This window comes from Camelus dromedarius, chromosome 12 (assembly GCF_036321535.1).
Source record: "Camelus dromedarius isolate mCamDro1 chromosome 12, mCamDro1.pat, whole genome shotgun sequence".
Classification (NCBI taxonomy): Eukaryota; Metazoa; Chordata; class Mammalia; order Artiodactyla; family Camelidae; genus Camelus; species Camelus dromedarius.
The window spans coordinates 59,841,873-59,864,998 of NC_087447.1; the positions used below are offsets into that span (position 1 = coordinate 59,841,873).

At 41.5% G+C, this 23,126-nt stretch overlaps 1 protein-coding gene and 1 long non-coding RNA gene across 12 annotated transcripts in view; one reads left to right on the forward strand and one right to left on the reverse strand.

Annotated features, from left to right (window-relative positions):
• The window catches only part of LOC105098005 (uncharacterized), a 230,439-nt gene that overhangs the window by 122,024 nt on the left and 85,289 nt on the right, over positions 1 to 23,126 (forward strand). For 2 of the 8 annotated variants that reach the window (XR_010383452.1, XR_010383465.1), the window contains 2 exons: positions 5,566 to 5,643; positions 8,268 to 8,396. The exons of 1 other annotated variant lie outside the window; for it this stretch is intronic. This is a non-coding gene — a long non-coding RNA (uncharacterized LOC105098005). Of the gene's footprint in view, positions 1 to 2,880; positions 5,162 to 5,565; positions 6,659 to 8,267; positions 8,407 to 23,126 lie in introns of those variants that run through there. 5 more of the 8 variants (XR_010383450.1, XR_010383464.1, XR_010383463.1 and 2 more) reach the window with 4 other exon arrangements.
• The window catches only part of GRM5 (glutamate metabotropic receptor 5), a 384,531-nt gene continuing 370,797 nt past the window's right edge, over positions 9,393 to 23,126 (reverse strand). For all 4 annotated transcript variants that reach the window (XM_064492794.1, XM_031460522.2, XM_064492795.1 and 1 more), the window contains one exon: positions 9,393 to 10,308. In XM_064492794.1, coding sequence (XP_064348864.1) covers positions 9,393 to 10,308 — 916 coding nt within the window. The remainder of the gene's footprint in view (positions 10,309 to 23,126) is intronic.

Consider the following 23,126-nt stretch of genomic DNA (forward strand, 5'->3'; position numbering starts at 1 on the left):
CCTTTCCTCTTCTCTTCTTTCCTTCTCTTTCTTTCTTTCCTTTCTTTCCTTCCTTCCTTCCTTCCTTCCTTCCTTCCTTCCTTTCTTTCTTTCTTTCTTTCTTTCTTTCTTTCTTTCTTTCTTTCTTTCTTTCTTTCTTTCTTTCTTTCTTTCTTTCTTTCTTTCTCTCTCTCTCTCTTTCTTTTTCTTTCTTTCTGTTTTTCTTTCTTTCTTTCCTTCCTTCCCTTTCTTTTCCTTCCTTCCTTCCTCCCTTCCTTCCCTTTTCTCTCCTATCCTCTCCTCTTTTTTCACCTTCTTAGACATTTTTCTGATGCTTCTTCCCTAGAGCTCTATATTGAATCCTGCCACATCCCTTTGTCATAGATGGTTGAACTTCACACTTACGCATTTGTATATGCTATTTGCTTTGCCAAGAATATCCTATGCATAGTAGTCCTTCAAATCCTGCCTCCAGCATCACTTTCTCTAGGAAGCTCTCCTAGATAACCACAACTTGTTTCGGTGTGTCTTAAGGGTTCCAGTGGCCCCTGTCCTTCAGGTGTTGGCATGTCCCAGGGCAAGTTACTCTGTTCTGCCGGCTTAAATACTGTCACTTTCACAGTGATATATAAACTCACAACATTCCTTAGAATTAAAAAATTATAATGTGTAGATAGTAAATGCTTAAGAAATAGTTCTAAGTTAGATAATTTAATTTTTATCTTTAAGTATTATGTAATAATTACATAGTGTATACTAGGATTTGCTCTTATATTATCTTCAGTAATTAATATGTGTTTTATAGGTTCAGCCTAGACTTCTTCCCTGAGTTCTAAACTCTAATACCCAACCATCTTCCTTTTCTTTTCTTTTTCTTTCTTCTTCTTTTTTTTTGAGAGGGGAGGTTATTAGATTTATTTATTTGGTTATGTTTGGAGGGGGTACTGTGGTCTGAACCCAGGACCTTGTGCATGCTAAGCATGTGCTCTACCACTGAGCTATACTCTCCCCCTCCTATCATCTTCCTTAATAGATATGTCAGACTCAACATGTCCTGATCCTTTCTCCAAAATCTGCTCTAATTGCAGCCTTTCCTAACGCAATTCGGGCAGCTCTATCTTGGCCACAAAAAACCTTGGAGCCATTCCCTACTCCTCTTTCTTTAAAGCCCAACATCCTGTCCATCAGCACATCTTGATGAGCCTACCTTATACACACACTCAAACTAGAACCACTTCTCATGTCCTCCACGGCCACCACCATGACCTATACGTCATTATTATTTCTTCTTACCAGCCTCCCTGCTTCTAACTTTGCCTCCTCACAATTTACTCCAAGGCTTCCAGACTGACCCTTTTAAAATAAGTCAGATAATGGAATTCTTTTGCTCGAAACTCTCAGCATAAAAGCCAACTTCCTTGTATTGGCTCACAAGGCTCTTATGAGTTGACTCTGGGCTTACTGAAATCAGCTCCTACTGCCCTACTCCGGGCTCAGTCTCTTTCAGCCACACTAGACTTGTTGCAATTTCTAACATTTCCAGACTTACTCCTTCCTCAGGATCTTTGCACTTACTGTTTCCTCTGCCTGCAGTGTTCTTTCCCCAGATATGTTCACGATTTGCTTTTGTACCTCCTTTGAGTCTTTGCTCAGATATCACCTACATGTAAAATCTTTCGTGATAAGCATATTTAAAATTATTCCCGTTTCCTGAAATTGTCTCCTTTACTGACTTTGTTTTTCTCCACAACACTTACCAATTTCTAACATACACTAGACTTTTCTTTTTTTAATTGAAGTATAGACTTTGCTTTTTAATTTTTGAATTTTGTCTCTTCCACCAGCACACACATATTCACATACATAATAAAAAGTAAGGTCCATGTAAACATAATTTTTGTTTTGTTCATTGCTGGACCCTGAGAATCTAGAAAATTGCCTTGGCCCATAGCAGACACCCATGAAGGATTTGTTGCTTGAATAAATTATATAAAAATGCAAATTTCAATTCTTTTCCATTTATCTAAAAGCTTCTTAAAATTTACTCTAAATTATATTCAGAAGAAAAATCGTGTTTTGATGACAAAATAAGACTTGGGATTATTTCATGTGTAGTTTAGATATTGAGTGTAATTTAAAGGTAGGTTGAAATGACATTATTTATTGTGGCAAAAACAACTTGCTTTCATGATCTAATGTTAGCAAGTGTATTTGGAGTTTAAAAAATCAAATTGCCTATATTTATAATGTTAGTGATTTGTTTCTAAGTTGAACCAGACACGTTTATATTTAAACCAATATTAAGTTGAAAAACAGTCAAAAGCAACTCAGTGCCTAATAGTGTTTAGTAGCCTGAATGAAAATATAATTCACACACATCTCATTCTTAGCTGTGCATCCTCTCCTAGACTTTCTTGGTGCCTGTGGCATTTTTGTGACTTACCAACATTGGAGGTAAGTTTTTCTGCCAAAATGAGTGAGGCTCTTGGCGTCTTCTGGACTTCCCCCACCTCCCAACATGGGAGAATTGTGAAACTTTCCAGAGGAAAAGTGCTTCCCTGGTCTTTCATCCTTCTCCCGGTGTCTGTTACTCTGGGTTTGACTGAAGCTGGTGAGATGTTCCATATTCTATATCCTTTCCAGCCTGTTTACTTAGACTACGTCATTGGGAGGCCACCAGCCCTTTTGTTTGAATTCTGTGACTCTCTACCTGGCCAACCTTTGGGTGGAATCCAGATAGTAACTTTGCCCCCTGCATTGCTTGCTGTCTGTGAAACAGTAAACAGGTTCAGTTTTGAACTGGCCCAGAGTAAATGGGTCTGGAGTTGTGTGGGCAAGAGAGAGGGATGACAGCCATTGAACGACTTGGAATGAATTTTTTCCAATCTTTTTAAATACTAGTAATAAATGCAACGGAAATAAAGAAAAAATGCTTTCTGAACAACCGACAAGATGATGAAAGCGGAGCAGGAAAAGAAGCAGATCTCCTGCAAGTTCACCTACCACGACGTGGACGCCACCAGCTGCGGGGCGTGTCCTCCGGGCAGCTGGTGAGCTGGTGCAGCTGCCAGCACCTGGCACCAGACGGTGGCTGAACCCAACCGTTATAAAAAGCAGCACTTCCTGCTGAAGGGCCTGCCCAAGGCCAGGAAAGAAGCACTAGCCCTGGAGAAGCCAGAAGTGATGAAGACGCACCTGCAGGATGTGATCATCCCACGTGTACCTACAATGGAAGACATTCAGCCAGGTGGAAATCAGGAGAAGATCCACAACTACCTGGGCGAGTTCCCCATCACCTGCAGGCTCCTGAAGCACAGACAGCCTGGCATCGGGGCCACACACTCACTCCCTTCTATCCCTCTCAAGTAGCCTGCTGGGCCGATTAAATGCACAGACTTCTCTAAAAGCAAACAACAAAAAAAGATACCCTCTAGAAGGGTCTTGGGCAACATGCATTTAAATATTTAATTCAGTTTTAGTTATTCACAATGGCCAAGTGGTGGAAACAGCCTCAATTGTCCATCAGTGGATGAATGGACAAAGAGAATGTGATAATATAAATACACTGGAAAATTATTCAGCCTCAGAAAGAAGGACATCCTGCCTTATGCAACAAGCTGGATGAAACTTGCGGGCACGTGCTAAGTGAAATAAGCTGATTACAGAAGGACAAACACTGCATGAGTCCTGCTATATGAGGTATCTCAAGTAGTCTAACTCAGAGTCTAACTCTCGCCAGGGGTTAAGGGGAAATGCGGTGTTGCTAGTCAATGGGTGTAAGATTTCAGTTATGCAAGATTAATAAGATCTATACAAAGTTGTTGCCTAAAGTTAACAATACTGTATTGTACACTTAAAAATTTTTAAGAGTGGATCTCATGATAAGTGTTATTACCACAATAAAAAAAGAGACGTAGAAATTAAAATGGGTGTCTGTGCTGTCCTAATGGCATGAAGGCCCTAGAATAACTTTGAAAATCTTGGAGACATTGATTTAAGACAACTGTTTCAGCTTCTAGAAGGAAAAAGAAGACCAGCAGAAGTGGGCTTGTCTGAGTGGAAGAGGTTCCAGAACTGAAGGAGGCTCTTGACCAAAGTCATACACAGTTTAGTTTGTATATTTTAAAAATCCTTCCTTTTTTTTTCTCCCTTCCCAGTTTTAAATACCCTGATTCAAATGCCATGCCTTTGTTACATTCTTGTTATTGAATATTATGTATTTACTTTTATTAATTACTAACCATAGGAAACTTACTCATTCACTTTTTCAATTAACATCTAATTTAATTATAAATGTTTATATCAACTTCTCTCTTACATTTAGTTCTAGTATTTGCTACAGTAAACAATTGTGTGCATATGTGTGATCACAGGTGATGAGACTCTAAGTTCTGAATGGTTGAATTTATTTGTGTTCCAATTGTTAAAGAAATATGCATATATACTTGGGAATAAAAGTAGAATGACCAATTTTACATAGATGTATTGTTACATGTATTTACTGTAGCAAATACTAGGACTAAATGTAAGAAAGAAATTGATATAAACATACACAATTCAATCAGATGAATTGGAAAAGTGAATTAGTAAGTCACCTAGGAATCTTTTTTAAGAGCAAACATATTTTGTATCAATTTACATATGTATAAGAAAGTGCATATATATTAAATGTGTATAAATAATACAAGGGGGGAAAGCAGCGAGAAGCAGTATTTTAAAATGTACATTGTCTTTCTCTTCCACACATCATGCACCTAGTCTACATTATGTTTTTATGATTTAGCTAATTTGTGTTCAGGGAGTGTAAATTTGCTTAAGAATCTATCAAAGTAAGAAGTGATTTGACAAATAATTTTTTTTTGCAAAATTATATGAATATGCCCACACACACACAAACACACATATACACACAAACATATATATAGATGGACTCAAAAGTAAAATATCTATCTAGATGTATGTTGGTTTGTGCACATATACACACACACATCATCTATACTATTTTTGTGATGTTACTTCTATCAACACAGATATTTGTGAAACTATATCTACAATTTGTATTTCCAGACACAAAGATCAAGTTATATTCCCTACATGCTTCCTTGTTTTAATAAAAGCATTTACTTGTGTCTTAAAAGGTGTTTGTAGTGACTCTGAGGACAGCATCTCTGGTTGGGTTGTGGTAGGTTTTTATTTTTGTTTTAATCTATGGTCCGCAGGCTGCTTTGTAAACCCTGTAATTCAAATGTGCAGATCATTCAGAATTTAAAATTAAGTAACAGTGTGGCTCTTTGGGTCACAGAAAACACTACTAAGACAACATTCTAAACACTTAAGGGGAAGAATCTTAAAGTCATATCATAGTTTCTTTTTTAATATTTTTCAAAAAGTAACTGACTTCACAAACACCAGCTATAACATGATTTAGACAACTGAGAAACAGGCAAGTGTATTTTAAAATACTAAAATAAAACACATTTATACAAGTACAAAGCAAAACAATGCTGATAAAAATGTTAAACTTTATGAAAAAAATCATTTGCAATTCACATCAAAATAATTTAACATTCTCTATTGTTTTAATAGTACAAGCTGCAACAACAGAAAAAAGAACAGACACGCGCACACACTTTTAAAACCAAATCAGTTAAAGTGCAGAAAAAAGTAAGTACAAGCACTTGTAGCCCACACAAATCTTTTAGGATTGGCACCATCTCTCTAAAACATCTATATTCTATATAGATTTCTAATTACAACACCACCAGCAGCTGCCATTGAGTTCTAGAAATACACACAATATACATAGTATATTTGTTCACATTGGGAAGATCAGTGAAATTCAGCCAGCTGTTTTTATACATGCCTCATTCTTCGACAGATAGTAGACAATCTCCCAGGCCTTAGACCCTCTTTAAAGTGAATGCCGACTTACCTTTATGCTTTTCACTGATCTGTATTTTTTCACAGTATAAAATTGTAAATGGTAACTACAGAGATTCTGACAGCTTGAGGGTTATTAATAAGCTGTGGCTAAATGTGAACTCAGATAATACTTTTGAAGTCTCCAAAACATGTACATTTTGCCGGGAGACTAGCACAGGAAATGTTTTTTTTTTTTTTTTCTTTCTTTTTTCTTAAAAAGTGTTTAATTCCTGGTTTGGAAGTCGCAGAACTACAGCAGAACCTTTACACAATTCACTGATAGTCGGGAACAGAGCCTAGTCTTCCTGATCACGTGCTGGTAACAGCAGAAACGTGGGAAAGACTGTTACTAACGAGGGTTAGCACACTTGCGGCTTACGCTTTCTCTTCGCTTCAGTCAAATCTCACATGGTTTTCCTTTCCATACTCCCCTTCTGTTCCCCACCCCTAGCCCAGAGAAATGTTCTTCCCGAAGCAGACATGGTCTTCTCAGGCCGCCCCCACGCCTCCTCACAACAGAAGAACAGGTGGACGGCTTAGATAGCCCATACAGCTGGATCAAACCAGGTCTTCTTTTTTCATCCTGGGACCAGACTGTCCTTTAGGGTCACTTTTCTGAGCCTCAGCATTTCACTGTACTTTCCCCTTCCTTTCAGTCACACTGGTCCCGACTGAATTATCACTGGGCACCAGGAACAGACGTGTTTCAAGGAAATTCAATGAAAATAGGTACTCAAATGAATGGTGAAGTTCATGTCCTAGCCCTAGAGTGAATATTCAGTTCTCTTTGTATTGTAGATTTATTACTTGGAACCTGGTATTAGAATTGGCAAAGAGACAGAGTTAGCATCATTCCAAAATAAAAGATTCCAAGAATGCATTACTAATAATATTATGTATTATACAATGCATTGAATGAAGTGGTGAAGGGTATATAAATACACAGAAAAATACATCTTGTTCTCCTCTAATTGGGTAAATTATTTTCTCATTATAGTTGACTATTATTTCATATAGAATTATTAGATGGCAATTTATTTGCATTAAATTTTACTCTTTAATGAATTTTCTCACAAGGTAGTGTACTTTTTAAAGGAACATGTTACTAAAAAATTAGAAAAGGGATTTGATCATGGAGAGAGGTTTAAAAACATTCTCCTGTTGGTCAACACAGTGAAGTTGTATTTGAGAACAAAATGGAAACCAACATAAGGGTTTTATGAAACAGATTTTAAAACTTAAGATAGAAGAGCATACTTAGAAAGGTTTCAATGCCTAAGGAATCAAGACAGTAATCCCCAGGTGAATGCTACCCTTTTGATGAGGATCTCATGATATTAATACTGCAAAACATTTACATTTGTGTTTTCAAGTCGAGGCAGGCTTTTGCTTTCAGTGAAGCCATAAACCTTAGGTAGAGTCACTGTTTCGGGAGTCTCATTATAATGCTTGGGGTCAAGGGGCTCCGACAATGTTATTTTCAAATACACATGGGAGGTTTGATTTTTAAAATTTTATATTTTAGGAAATTAATGTTAGCTTTTAATGATTTAAATTTGGAGATTTGATTCAATATAACTTAATATACAGTTACCAGGAAAGTGAAGTTGAATAGTATATTTTTCTAAGTTTTAAAAGTTTTGCTAAATTATGATAAATTATGCTAATGGATATATTCATTTCTCAATTCCCTTTTTAAGTAGATGTGAAATAAAGAACACTTACCAAAATAAGGATATTGCACTAAAGGAAAAAGGTTTTATTTTTCTCTCTGCTAAAAATATACTTCTGCCTCACAGCAAATCTTTTTCATAAGGCTATCTTTAGTATAAGGCTGGGTCAACTAAACTTTAAATTTATAGGACACCTCCTCCTTTTATTACTATCCTTATTTAAAAATCAAAAACATTTGGCACCTGAGGATAGCTGTAATGGGAGGAAGAAAGAGATGACAGTGGATGCAGGTCTTGAGCTATGAATTCTACCTACATGAGCCTATCAAAGCACAAGTGTTTCTAGTATAACTTTAAATCTCTTTTCTGCAGTATTTAAAAAGTGACAGTATGAAGTGCACAAAATTATATTAATAATTATTTTAAAAAGTAAAATATTAATAATCGCTTTGCCTCTTTTTGGAATGGCTAAGAAAGAGTGTGTGGTTTATACTTGTTAAGGTTCCTCTGTTTTAGTATTCTGTATTGCTTTGAAAAATCTACATTTGTCATAGTTCATAGCTGCCCTGTTTAAGCAGCCAAGAATAGTTAAAATCACTGCTCACTGGCATAGCTAAATCTCTGCTAAGTTGACTTGACACAGTTTAAAATTTCCAGTGTATTAAGATTTTGTGTTAATTTTTTGAACAACAGCCCCTCCAATCACGACAATGTCTTCATTGGATCTGTGGACCATTCTTCCAGTGGTGGGACTTGAAAAGAACAGAGGAGCTCTTTGCGCATCAGATTCTCAAAAGAAAGGAATGGAGAAGCCCAAATGCATACTTTAGGTATTTTAGCTGCAACGCTAATGGAACAGCATTCATAAGGAGGAATGGCCACATTTCATGAAAGAGATAGCCAAGCTGGAGTGCAAGAATTATTATTACTATTAGAAAGAGAATTTCCAGCTACACAACGCACCCCAGTGAGGGAATTACAAAACAGTATTCCAGAAAATATTTTTTTGCTACTCCAGTATTGATTGGCAACATGGTGAAATAGTCAAATCTTCCACTGGTTTTCTTGGGTAATGGAGGTGAACTGAAATAACTAGGTGGAGTCCAGGCCAGGATGCAGGCTTTTGGAAGTGGATTTCACAACCACACTGGAGAGGAAAGTCTTCGGTAAAAGCCCTACGTCCATCAGCGCTCCCGCTCATCATCCACTTGTGTGACGCATGGAACACTCACAACGCCTCAGTAAATACTGGGCCCAGGTTACTGCTTCCCAAGGTCTTTAAAGGAAAGAACAAAGAAAGGGAAAAAGAAAAGGAAAAAGAGAAGGGTTGACGTTTTGGTCCCAGATTTTGAGTTTGTTAGAAAATGTACATTCATGTTTGGTGAATCAAAGAATCTTCTGGGAAAAGAATTAAAGTAAACAAACAGAACTTCTTCTTCTTCTTCTTTTTGCAGTTGCTTTATTAACCATGCCTTTTCCTCTCCGTTACGCTGTTTTGCACTCATTGCTTTCCTAGAGCAAAGCACTTGGTATGTAACTGTTTCCAAAGACTCCTTGTCAGCCCTCAGAAATAGAAGCAGTGTTGCTTAAAAGCCCATGTTTTCTAAGGCCACTAGAAGAAAATCTGCCGAAAGATTTGTAGTTGGTGTCTTCGTCGGTTGGTGTGAAATAGCACTATTAATCTCTTGCTTCCATGACAGGTGTACTTGGCGTCTTCCACCTCGGGTCTTAACCAGGCGGCTAGGCTCGTCCCTGTGTCTGCGTGAACCCCGGAGGTCTCGGCTCGGTTCCGGAACCCGGCGTGGTTCCCGATGACGTTCACAAGGACGAGGAGCTCTGAGTGTAATCTCTTATGATCAGTGTGTCATATTTGGGAGACGACGGGATACAGAGGGCCGACTCGGACACTGGCGAGTTAGGGGTTGTACTCCCCGAGTCCACCGAGTCCCTAAAGGGGGACGGCGGGGTGAGCGCCACCAGCTCCTCCAGGTCCGGCTTGCCCGCCGCAGCCTCGGGCCCGGCCGCCGGGGGCTCCCGGGCAGCGCCCCCCGCCGGCGGGGCCGCGGCCGCGGGCTGCGCACCGCCGGTGACCTCGATGGCGGGCAGCGGCTGGATCTCGGCGAACGTGGTCATGGTGGTGGGCAGCTGGATCTCTTTGGGGATCAGGTAGGACGAGCAGAGCGGGGCGCCCGCGCCGGGGCCGGGAGCCGAGGTGGACAGCATCATGGAGTTGAGCTCGCTGATATTGGCCGTGAAGCGGGTCACCACGCTGCTGATCTGCTCCATGAGCGAGCCCTGCGACGAGCTGCTGCGCGCCGCGGGCTCCGAGTGCAGCGACGGCACATCGTCGTCCGTGCGGCTGGCCGAGCCCGCGCGCTGGCTCAGCGTGCTGATGGGCGACGGCGAGCGCGGCCGCGCGGGCGCCGGGAAGTGCTCCTCGGCCTCCACCACGTCGTACAGCGCCTTGGGGCCGGAGTCCGGGGGCTCGGGCCCGCCGCCGCCCGCGCCCGGCGCCCCCGCGCCGCCGCCCGCGCCCCCCGCGCCCGCGCCCGCGCCGCCGCCCGCGCCGCCCGCGCCCAGGCCGCGGCTCTCCGTGCTCTTGGGGAAGGGCTTGATCACGGCCGTTTGGTTGGGGTTCTCTTTCTTGTTGATGTGGATGGACAGCCGCTGCCACAGGTGCTGCCCCCGGCTGCTCTTCTCGTTCTGCGCCCACGTGACCGATTTTCCGTTGGAGCTGCGGAGAGAAGGGAGACGAGAGGTGACTCCGTGAGGTCCCCGGAGCGCTTCCCCAGCGCTGGGTGCCTGTGGGGCTCGGACTGGGAAGGGCTTTTCTTGTTTTCTTGGGGGAATAAGGCATCCAAGGACGCCAGGGAAAGAGATCTTGGAAGTGGCTTTTACTTGGTTGTTCTGAGTTAAAGGCTGTTTTCTTGCACCTCGCCTTCTGCTTGTGACAACCACGAAAGTGTGTCAAAGGGAATATTAGTAAGGATAAAGGGCTATTTAGAGGGATTCTGTAGTAGTTCTGAGCCCACCCGTGAGTGCAACAGCTGGTTAGACTGCAAACCTAGAAGTGAGGGTTTGCAGGACTGTGGTTGCGTGCAGATGTGCCCAGTACAAGGCGAGGCCTTCCTAAGGTTGGCAGCATCTGAAAGGAAACATTAGAACCAAGACCTCAGCTCAACCCAGTCATCAGAGAGGAGGGAAGGGGTAGGAGCTAACAGTTACCAGGAAGTTACCGGGAAGCATAGTTTATACTGCAGTCCAATGGTGGGTGCATTTAATTAGAGATTTCTGTTGGAACTCCTGACTTTGAACATGGTGTTACTTAGTCTGGCTTATCTGATGGAAAATGCAAATTCAGTGAACACATACACCAATTTATAATTAATTAGAATTTTTCTATTTCATAGAAATTTTCCTCACATATTTATTTTTAGGCCTAAAACTTGAATAACAATTCTGTGAGGGAGCCTGCAGTGGTACTGCCTTTGGCACCGAGAGTACTGCTTTCATATTAGGGTCTAGATGAGTGTTGTCTGACTGATACGATTTCTCAGGCCCTTTCTCCCTTTTCCCTTTCCCAAATAGTCCTTTTTGGTCTCTACCGTGGGACGTGACAGCTGCTCTGATAAAGAAAGCCTCTGATGAGGCTCATGCTTCAGCCTCACAGCCTGACTGTACCCTCTTTACCACTAAAAATGACACAGCTGCCCCTGAATCTACAGACTCTCTATCAAGAACCTTACCTCTGGACAGAGGATTTGGCCTGACCTTCAGGATGTTGGATGGAGAGACCTTGGTGTGATTTCCCATCACAAAGGAACATGTGATCTCTGTAACTAGGGGATCTGTTGGGTCCAGATAGCTCTGTTCTAGGTCCTGTGACCAAGAGATAGCCTTGTCTGTAACAAAGGCTTTGGCCACCCCAATTTTGTAATGTCAGTCGGTCATCATTAAATTCAATTGCGGGTAGGACTCAGCTAGGGCATTTTTTAAATACCTGGGGAGGACCCCAGCAGGATATTTTGATTGTCCAGATTGGTTCCAAAGGATCTATGCATTTTTACAAGCACTCTGCCCCCTACTCCCTAAAGTGATTCTGCAGCAGGTGTTTTGTAAACTGAGAAACTCCAACAAGAAGTTAGCCTTTCTCTCTGGGGCCCCACTGCCCCCTTCGCCTCCTTGCTGGAGCGCTGATCGGCCTTTGTCAGGCATAGGATTGAATTGTGCAAAGGACCTGTCAACTGCAACTGCTAGACGCTCTCTGCCTTAGATGCCCCCTCCCTTGATAACACACTGCTTTTTCTCCAGCCCGTCTGACAGCATGCTTCCTGCCTCTTTCCAACACTCATTCCCATTTCTTCGTCTGTCCCTTTCCTCTTTGTCAACTTCCTTTCTCTGCTCCTTTGACTGAAATCTCATTCCGTTTAATCTACCCAGTATACTGCAACCTGGTGTCCTTCAAAATTCTGGAATGTGAGATGTCCTCCACCCCTACCTCTTTTCCTGCAAATAATGGGCAAATTATTTTCAGGTTTGGAGGTGGCTGTGCATCCCTAGTAGTAGCAAAGGGACTCTGCCAACCTGTTAACTTTCCTCTCCAGAGCGTTACAGGGTTTGTTTTTTATGTCTTTTGCATTAACCTGACCTGCCAGCCTTTATGTTTTCACTGCAATACTTTTCTTCTTCCCAGGTGCCCACTAGCTTCTGAAACATGGCACAGAAGAAACAGGCCACATTATTTATGGGATTTAATTGGGAGGATGGTCACCAACAACCCCATTTCTCTCTTACTGGCTGGATAAGAAACAGACAGGTAGGGAGGGGTGATTAGCCTGTGGCCCTTTTACACAAAGCATAAGCTAGAATCTAAAAGCACAACTGGATATATTCTACCAAGCTTTACTCTAGGGAAGTTGTTGCTTCCAGCACAGAGAAGTTTTGATGGAACACAACTTTTAAAAGTGACAGGCATTGGAATCACCTGTAGCCATACCCCCAAACATGACAACAGATTGAAAACCTTTGGCTGAATGTGTGAGAAGAACACTCTCCTAACCAAGCCATCTGCACAAAGTACTGCCATCGTTCCTGGCCATGTCTCTGCTCACAGTGTCACAGTCCGTGGTCACATGGGAGAGAGAGGAGCAGACACTCTGAACAACAATGGAAATGCACACAGGAGACCTCAGGGACTTGGAATCCAAATCTGAGCACTTCATCTCCTTCTTTGGGTCATAGAATAGTTTTTTCTCCAAAGTAAACGAGAATTCTTAAGGAAAAAAAAAAAAAAACTGACCTACAATATTAGCCTGTTAGTAGAATGTAGTTTCCGTGAAGATAGAGACCTTGTCTATCCTGTTCACTGGCACACAGTGAGATCTTAGAAAAGCATCTGATGGATGAATAGGGTTCTTAAGCTCACAAACAGGGCCATTGTGTGGTGTCCCGGAAAGTACACTGGACAAAGGATCGTAAAATCTGGGTTCTAATTCTGGATCTGCCATTCTGGATGCTTGGAAAATAATAATCTCCTTAAACTTCTGTAAAAAGCAGACAGTATATCATTTGGGGAAGATTGTTGTGAGGATTAAATGAGACAGTGAAGGCGAAAAGTTCCAGTAAGGAGAAGGTATCTGAGGTGGTTAGCTTTTGCATTCTAAGTGAATGTTATGTTTCAGGAAACAAAGACAATATACTCCAGTCAGCCCTCCTTCTTGATACCACATTCGTGGATTCAGCCCACAACAGTCACTCCACTGTTGGCTGAATCCACGGATGTGAATTCGAGGATGTGGAGGATCGACTGTACTCTTCACACTATGCGGTTTGTATAAGAGGCCTGAGCTGCTGCTGGGTATTGGCTTCCTGGGGGCGGGTAGGGGGGCGAGGGGGGCGAGGGGGTGGTTCCTGGAACCAGTGCAGAGTAAACGGATATGGAGATGCATATGGTAAGGCCATAAAATATTCCTATTTGTTCTTGCTTAACCTGACCAACTACACCCCAAATTGGAGTTACCTAGGGTTTGATTTGCTGCCTATCTTTTCTCACCCTAGTCTTTCTCCTTGGGTGATCACAGCTACAATACCAAATTCAATTGCTCTTCTAAATTTTACTTCATCCTGAAATGCTGTTTCATTGTGTGTCCCCCACCCCCGCCTTTTCCTTCCTTTTTGCCTAAGTACCTCGTATCATTTTGGGAGGCTTTTCCTTAAGAACCTTTTCTTGAAGGAAGCCCACGCCTCACTGGGCTAGATTCCCATAGTCCCGGCCTTGGGCACTTAACAGCTCTTTGTTGTATGTCCACCTCATCTGCTGGATGGAGTGTCACAAAGGCAGAGACAGAGCGTTCTTTGCTTTCTGTTATATCCATTAACAGCAAGTGCACTGCCTGAAACACAGTAGGTGTTCAACAATATATATTTTTTGGCTGATAAATGACTGAATAAATGCATTTCATTTAAAAAATCTATTTAATTTTTTTCAAAAAGTTGAATTGCTTTTCTGTTAGAATTAAGTTTTAAAAATAATTCCATGTTAAGGAAATTTTTTTTCATTTGTCTTGCGGATCCATCTACTTTTTACATAACTCACTGTAATCGTAAGTACTCAGTGTATACAGATAAAAGATATTTCCTACACTAAGTTAAAAAACCACAGATCTTGATATCTACCGTGCAAATCACAAAGGAAGTTGTTGTTACTCTTTTTTTTTTTTTTTTTTTTGGTAATTCATATATATCTGTTCTAGTGAAACTTCTCAGTCATGAAAACATATTGAGACAGTATGGGTAGTGGACCCAGAATGTAGATCTAGGTTCTGACCCTGATGGATGTTGGGAGAATCACTTAATAGCTTTGAGACTCTTTGCTTACTGGTGAAAAATGAACCATCTCTCCCCACCCCGTAGGATTTCTGGGAGGAACCGAAAGGGTACTTTAGAAAGCACAGCATCTCTGTGAGGAGCTATTTATCCACATCAAACCTTCCATTCAATGGAGGTAGAATGTTGTTTATTAGTAGTTAGGCTGAGAATTTTTTTTAAGTGTCAGGATTATACCTTTGTCCTAGAGCCTGAGGCAAGAAAAAGGAAAGAGAACTTCTTACCCATCTACAGTGCTTTACCTTCCCCAGCTAGTACTTTGGGCTTTAGGAAAGGAGGAAGGGGAGAGAGGATTGGAGGGAGAGGCACAGCCAATGGTTTGCTACGTCGGGGAAGCAGGACACATTGGCCAAAAAAAGAAAACGAAACAAAAGTAGAAAACCTTCTTGCTCTTTGCAGGCACCAGTTATCCCTTTTGCCTAATATAATACTATGTAGTCTAATGCTCTCTTTTCTATGATGATTTGCTCTTTATTTCTGAGAAAAAAAAAAAACAAAACCAAAACCAACAACAAAAAAGCCCCCAGCATCTCAGTAATGTTATTTGAGGGTTAGGTTTTTTGTTCATTTGTTTTTTGTTCACATTTTGGGACTGCCAAAATGACACCTTCTGCCTTTATTCTCAGAAGTTGAATCTCCCTCGTCTTCTCTTCCATGTAGGACACGTAAATAATTTATTCATTTCAAGCAGGCTCTGAATGTCAGCTCAATGACTTCTCCCAATTTCTCTATTCAGCTGCCAAAACCTGCAGGAATCAGGGCATACTGCCGAGGCACACCATCGTCAGGAAGCAAATGTTAATAGAGAGCTTGACTGTCAAAAAAGTTGATGGAGTTTAGAATTTTTGTGTTCATTTTAAATGGCTGTTGAATGATCTGTGTATTCTTTTTTCCCCTCAGAACCCATTTAGGGTTTTATTCGTGGCATATAAGCAATTAAAATTCTCAGAATATTTTACTGAATTAAAAAAAAAAAACTAGGCCCTTATCCTCTCTTTTGTTACATGCTTTGTTAATGCCTTCCTAAGCTGCACAGGTTCAGGGCATACGGAAAGTCAAATATATCCTCTGAAAATCAACAAATGCTTTTTATGAAAAAATTATCTACATAAGCCTCTCCTGTTGGTGATTTTGAGTTGACAGGTAGCCAGGAGAGAGGTCTAGTAAGATTATGAGGTTCCTAATACCAAAAAGTATTTAAAAAATATAAAAACCTTGTAACATCATTAGCAAGTATGTTTTTTGGAGTGACATCAGACAGTATTAGGTCAATAAAATAATTTTATGAATTAAAAATGTTATAAGCAGGAAATTTGTAATTGTAGTTCCAACTTTCTGTACATTTTCTTAAATTTTTTTATCAATCTATTTTGCTTTCAATAATTCTCTTTGAACTACAAAATATGGAAATATAATTTTTAAAAGATACTGGGGAATCTGCTACTGTTTATATTCAGGCATTCTAAATTAGGTGGAAGAATTTCTTTCTGAGCCTTGCCTAAAACTTGATGTCTTGATTTTGACAATTACACTGAGAAATACTCCAAAATATGTAAGAAAATGGCAGAATCATCTCTATAAATTTACCCAGTTACAGCATTGATGGATGTTAACAGCTGTCTTTCTGACAGAAACAGATTTTTTCCCCCACACATTTTGCCTTTTTTTTTTTAGTTGGAGGAGGTGCTGGGGATTGAACTCAGGACCTCGTGCACGATGAGCTTGCCCTTTACCTCTTGAGCTATACCCTCCCCCCGACAAAAACAATTTAAATGGCCATGATGATGTATGCACTAGAGTTGTATGTATAGAGAAAAACACTTGAGTGAATGGAAATGAAGTCAAGGACTAGATTATCTGATACAGACATGATAAAGCAACACCAGCTGTTTGTGTGGTGCTTTTAGGAACACTGATTGTCAAAGATAGATAGAATCAGTGTCTTTATCCCCCTTTCAGAAATAGTCTCAGTTTTCTAACTGAGGCTCCATGAGATAAGATGACTTATCTAAGGTTACACAAAAAATGGCAAAGTGGGGACTAATATCGTGGCATGATTTTCCATTCCCTTGTCCGTGACAGTACACTGTCTATATTTACTTTTTGAAGTGAGCTCTCCTTCCTTCACGGAAGAGAAGCCTCAGACGTTATCTGGTGATGATATGTATTTTTAAGTAGTTAAGTTAGTAGTGATTTGATTCATATTCTCTCTTATCCTGCATCTCTTTACTTCTCAGTCATATATTTTGCAGTCTCAAGAAAGCACCCTGCATCTGTCTTTGATTGCTAATTTGAATAGCACAAGGTGACTGAGCACTTATATTTGACAAAGATAATAATTGGATTCCTTGATGATGAAGGCACTTGAAGCTCACAACCATATCGATTAATAAGGCAATTTCAATCTTTTTTGTTTTTTTCATGCTGTGATTCAACAAAAGACAGCTATCCTATGTATAGCACATTTACTTTCTCTCTGACTTATTTTGGAATACCAGTAAATGAAAGTGGTATAATGTCAGTGATAACCTTAAATCTGCAGTATTTTGGTATTTTAACTAATATTGGTAATACGTGATTTATGATACCTTTGTAAATGACTGTGATTCATCAGTGCTTTTTGATACTGTGGCTGAGTTATTGGTGTAAGAGACTGCCTTCAAAGAGGGTATAATTGAATTCAAGAGAGAAGATACACATAGAAGAAGGCTGACAGTATGAGTTACTCACAGCATTTTGATGAAGGTTGTTCTCCTTTTCCCCAGGACCTTGAAATGAGGAAGCAGAGGGAGGGGGGAAGGATGCTAAACGCGAGGTGAGGGAGCGATGGTGGAGATAGGAACAAGCAGTCAGTTCACTGTGTTCCTAGAGGGTACAGACCACAAGGGATTCAAAACTTCACGGAGGAGGAAACCATTTCCAGCAGGAGGGGAGTGGCCAGGAAGTGCTGCCTGCCTACAGGAGACAGACGGCGTCTAGGCCTTGAACAATTAGCAGGTTACGGCAAAACCCAGAAAGAGAGTGCTAAGAATTGCTCTCCAGGAATCACAGCAGTGACAGCAGTCCAGGAATCCACAAGGAATGTGCCAAGAGGTAACCAGTAGTCCAGTGTGTCTAGGGATGGAGTAAGAAGTTAAGGCATCAGAAAGTAGAGTTTAGATTTTTTTTGTCTGCTATAAAAATTCTTCCAGGCTTCCCCTGACCTACAAGGATCTTCTTTCTTCTACTTCCTTTTGCTATTTTAATAACTCATTAGTAATTGACCTTGGACTTCTTATTAGTGTCTGAAATAGACAGGTGATCTAATACATTAGGCCAGAGAGATGGTCTAATATCAGACGCATATGTAATCTACACGCTTGAGCAATCAATAAATGAATATATAAAGAAATACGCATGGCTCTTCTGTGTTATTCTTCAAACATAAGAGTTCTCTGTTGTTATTTTATATTTTATGTATTTGATCTTCCTTCTCGAACTCAACAAAGCTCTGTATCAACATTGGCCTGAACATTGCAGAGATGACTCCTGAGAACCCACGCATGCCATAATCTTCTTTAAACCCTCACCACATCTGCGTCCATTGACCTTATTCTTTATCTGGCCCCAGTCCTGGTCCTACTTCAGAAGAATGTTCAAGCCTAATTAATATTTAAGTTAATTAGTCTGTTAGGCAGTGAGGAACCAGGAAGATTGACACAAGCAATAGTGGTTCCCAGGGCAGATTTAAGAAGTTGTTTTAATAGTTCAGGGATACAGGGTTAAGATGCTAACAGGTGTGGCCCAAATGAGGGTAGAAAGAAACATACTGATATGAAAACCATTATGAAAAAAAGGTATTTGTCCCCTTGCATTGCGTTTTTCTTGTTAGTATTAGAGGAATTCAGAGAAAAGGTTGCTCACGGTGGGGGAAAGAAGTTTCAAGGAAGGATTTGCAAATAAAGTGGAGCTTACCGAGGCCTTAAGCCTGGGGAATGTTAAAATAACATGGATAAACAAAATCCCAATTAATATGCGTCTTGCATATATGGCAAAGAAACTAATTCCATGGGCTTAATCCTGGGAAACCCTTCCAACAACCCTGTGGTGGACTTTTGCCTCCCTTGTAAGTAGCTGGAGCAGGCTGCATGCTTCTAAGATAATTCCCCCAGAGGACATCTCTTAGTAGGCATTTAGCCCCTAATAAAATCCTTGCAAGAGGAGAACCGCTCAGCCCTATTTTAACCCGTCTTTGGTCTAACAGCGACCGCAGGCCTTTTCAGAGGGCTCCGTGTCCATCCAGCATGGGTTATGAGAGTGCCCGATGGTCTAGCGCAGCTGCGGCTTCCCCCAAGTCCTCACAGTGAGAAAGCACCTCACGAAGGACACAAAGGAGCCTGTGCCAAGCAGAGGCAGGTGCTGGATCAGCACAGAGTTTTCTTTCTCAAATTAAGCTATTTCTTTCAATCCATAATTCAGTAACCCGGACTCAAAGCTGAACTCCTCCTCATACTGAGATACAAGTTCTAGGCTTAGTTGAGGTGCTTCAACTAAGAAGATTGTTTTTTCCAAAAGAGGAAATGATTTTTTTTCCCCCAGCAATCACTATAACACCCAGATTGCAATTGAGTAAAGAGAGAACCAAAGGGGACACAGCTGTTTTGTGCCTGTGGGCTGGAAGACTTTGTGGAAGAATCCAGTTTGATTTAAACCTTGAATAAAACATGGGATTGGGATTGATGACAAAGGAGAAGAGAATCCTGCATGATAATAGCTCCCATTTGAATAGAACTTTCTCCCTCACAACACCTGCATTATTATATTTGACCTTCACAATGGCTGTTTGACATAGCACTTATCGAATGGCATTTCTAATGGCTTATTTATAAGTCCGTGTCTGCACTAAGTGTGGAACACTCCAAGGGCAGCGACTACATGCCTCTCCTGTGCTTGTTACGGTGCCTGGTGCAGAGTTGGTGGGCTGGGAGTGTGAGAGAAAGAAGTCAATTCTATTGTCATGAACACCTGGTATAGACAGGGACTAGTAACCTGTATTATAGATGCAAAAACTCAGGTTAATGGAACTTGACTAAGTTGTCTAACTCAAATAAAAGGCAGAACAGTGCCTCAAATATGACCCTAAACCCAGATCACTGCCACCACGCAATACTGTCCCTGTGCTAAGGGCCAAGATGCACGCTGAGTCAAGGTGCACGCTGACACCCCCTTGTGGAGCAGCACGGGAAATGGCTACACCCAAGGTGGTGTCCATAAATGACCTGATAATCAGTTCCAAAGCTCTGTATCAACGTTGGCCTGAGCACTGCAGAGATGACTCCTGGGGAACTATAGGATAAGAGAATGTTCCCAGAATTTTGCAGTGGTTCCTGAAAATATGATTGCTGTTCAGACCAAAGCCTCCTTTTGACCTTGATTGAAGCACGTCTGCTAATCCACGCAATGTAAATCTGATGTCTGAAAAGCACTTTAGTGTCGAGGCTTGATTTTTTTGGTTGGATATCCACCACCAACGTGTTTATTATCTATTCAAAGCTCCTCTTTTAAGAAAGATATTTTTTGACTATTTTTTCTTATTGTGTAAAATGGCATGTGCCACAGACATGAGGCACTGGGTCAGTTCCAGTTCCATTCCCTTTGGGATGTTTCACATGCTTCGTATTTATCTTTGCACCCCTTCCTCCCTCCCTCCTTCTTTCTTTCTTTCCTCCTTTCTTTTTCTTTCTTCTTTCTTTCTTGTACTGTGGTGAGGACACTTAAGATGAGACTACCCTCTTATACTTTCTGGTGAACATTGCAGTATTGTTGTCAATTCACACCTGTTAGGAATGGCTATTAATCAAAAAAAGCCACGAAAGATAACAAGTGTTGGTGGGGATGTGGAGAAATTAGAACCCTGGTGCACTGTTGGTGGGACTGCAAACTGTGGCAACACCTGTGGAAAACAGTATAGAATTTCCTCAAAAAATTGAAAACAGACTGTCACCTGCTCCAGCAATCCCGCTTCTTTTTTACATATCTTTTTTAAACTTACTTTTTATTTATTTGTTTTAATTTGGTTGGGGGTTAGGTTTATTTATTTCACTGGAGTTACCTGGGATGGAACCCAGGACCTCATGCATGCTAGGTGCACACTCTACCACTCAGCTATACCCTCCCCCTGCACTTCTGAGTATATATCCAAAAAAATTGAAATCAGGCTCTCGAAGAGGTATTAGCATTCATTTTCGTGTTCTTTGCAGCATTCATCACAGTAGGCTAACAACCTAAATGTCCATTGATTGGTAAATGGATAAAGAAAATGTATCTCTTCTGAATGGACATTTTTCCAAAGAAGACATGCAAATGGCCAACAGGTATGTGAAAAGGTGCTCGACGTCCTCGGGGAAATACAAATCAAAGCCACGATGAGACACCACGTCACACCTGTTAGAATGCCCACTATCAAAGAGAACAGAAATAACTGTTGTTAGCAAGGATGTGGAGGAAAGGGAACGCTTGCACACTTTGGTGGGAATATAAATTGGTGCAGCCACTGTGGAAAACAGTTTGGTGGTTCCTCAAAACATTAAAAATCGCACTGCTGTATGAATCCAGCAATATCCCTTCTGAGTATTTATCCAAAAGAAATGAAATCAGTATCTTGAAAAGACACCTCTGCCCCCATGTTCGCTGCAGCATTGTTTACCATAGCCAAGATATGGAAGCAACCAAAGAGTCCATCGGTGGACAAATGGATAAAGAAAATGTGGATAAAGAAAATATTATTCAGCCTTGAAAAAGGAGATCCTGCCATTTGTGACAACGTGGATGCAGCCTGAGGGCATTATACTAAGTGTAATAAGTCAGATAAAGACACACACTGTGTGAGCTCAGATGTACCATGGAAAGGAAAAATATGGCTTATGCTGTTCTTAGGAGAACTTAACGTATAACATTTGTGAAGGGACTGCTAATGGCAGCAATCACTAGTCTCGGTCTTACCTGTTTTAGAACACCTCTAAGTCAGAACATTACTTTGAAGCTGACTTTGGGGGGCAGGAGGAGCGGGCTACCGCAGCCGTGCTCATCTGTCCCTCAGCAGCCAGCCGGCCTCTACTGCGCTGCAAAGGCAGAATCTTTCTCTTCTGTGGGCTCTTAATTGTATGTAAGTGTGTGCCTAGCCCTTTCTGAACACTCAATTCAAGTTTATTATTATTATATAGTTTGTATTACTCTGCATTCTCTTTGCGCTGGCATAGGCTATTGTTTGTGATACTGAGTGAGGAGTTAATCTGATAAATAATTGTTCTATGGGAGAGGGGTTCCATACTAGGTTGCAACGATCTGTTTCTCTGGCTCTGATCCCCAGTGGACAATTGATTATCAAGGGCGTTGGTTATGATTTGGTCATTCATTTATCTCCAGAGTCTTGTAAGTGCTTGGCTCATAGTAGGTGCTTAATAAATGAGCATTACACGAAAGAAGAAATAACTGAATGAATGAAAGACAAAAGAATCCTAACATAGGCATTACCCTTTGGGATAATCTTCAAATCTGAGTTCCTTTTTCATTTAATAATGATCATTGTGACATCATTGTTACCAGATACTCTAAGGCTTTATTAAACATTTGTACCCACTAAAGTTAGATGCTGCCTCTACTGGGTGAAAATCAGTTACTCAACTGATTGGGGGTGGGTAACTTCACATAACTGCTATCATGATATAGCAACAATTGAAAAAAAAACACTGTGCCACCCTCCCTCCTTCAAGCACTGAGTGGGGACTGCAGACCTATCTCATCTGATTAAGGAGGCTCTTTCTCAGAGAGAGACTGGGAGGCTCAGAACGTCCGTGCCTCCCCTTCATGGGGTGTCACATGAGCACAGCAGATCGCAGACTCAGAGGAGCACTGGGGTGGAATCCCCCTGCTGAGACAGGCGATAATACGACTCACTGTGGGGGTTCCAGCCGTTCCTGACGGTGGACCATCTCAGATGAACTCCCACGGTAACGTGGTTTAAAGAGTTCCGGGCTCCGGGCCCTGTTTAGGACTCTCTCACTTCTCCTGCAATCGGGAGGACTCTGCTCTGAAACACACTTAGACTGCCCACCGTGAAAATAGGAGAAGACTGCAAGGGATGCTTACAGACAGAAGAAGGAAAAGAAAACTCACATAAAGGGAAAACAGCAAATCAGCTACATGTCAGTAAAAATAAAAGGTATCTATCTATCAAAAGGGAAAACAGCAGTGTACTATTTCACAAAGCGAGACTGTTATGGATCCACAGAGCATTCCTATTCCTTTCCAAACTTGGGGGTGGAGGAGGGGGGAGGGAGATGTGAGGGGGTGTCCCTGAGGCCCCGCCAGTGCTGCAGATGGGGTCACGGTGCTCTGCTGTGCTCTGACTGCGTGCTTTGTTAAACTCCTCCTCTCCCGCCAGGCAGCGTGGCTCTGGAAGGATCTCTCCAGGCATGGAGTCCATAGGGTTCTGTCCATGCTGTAGTTTCATCACAGAAACCATAGGCAAGTGAGACGCTGGGTGACACGCCTGGTTTTCTGTGGTAGTTTGAGCTTCTCTTAGCCCTCCCTGGGACTGGTTGTTCGGTGACGGCCACAGAACCAGCCCAGATGTTTGCAGAGTGAACATGGTACTTGACTATGACTCTGGGAAGCAGCTGGGGGAGG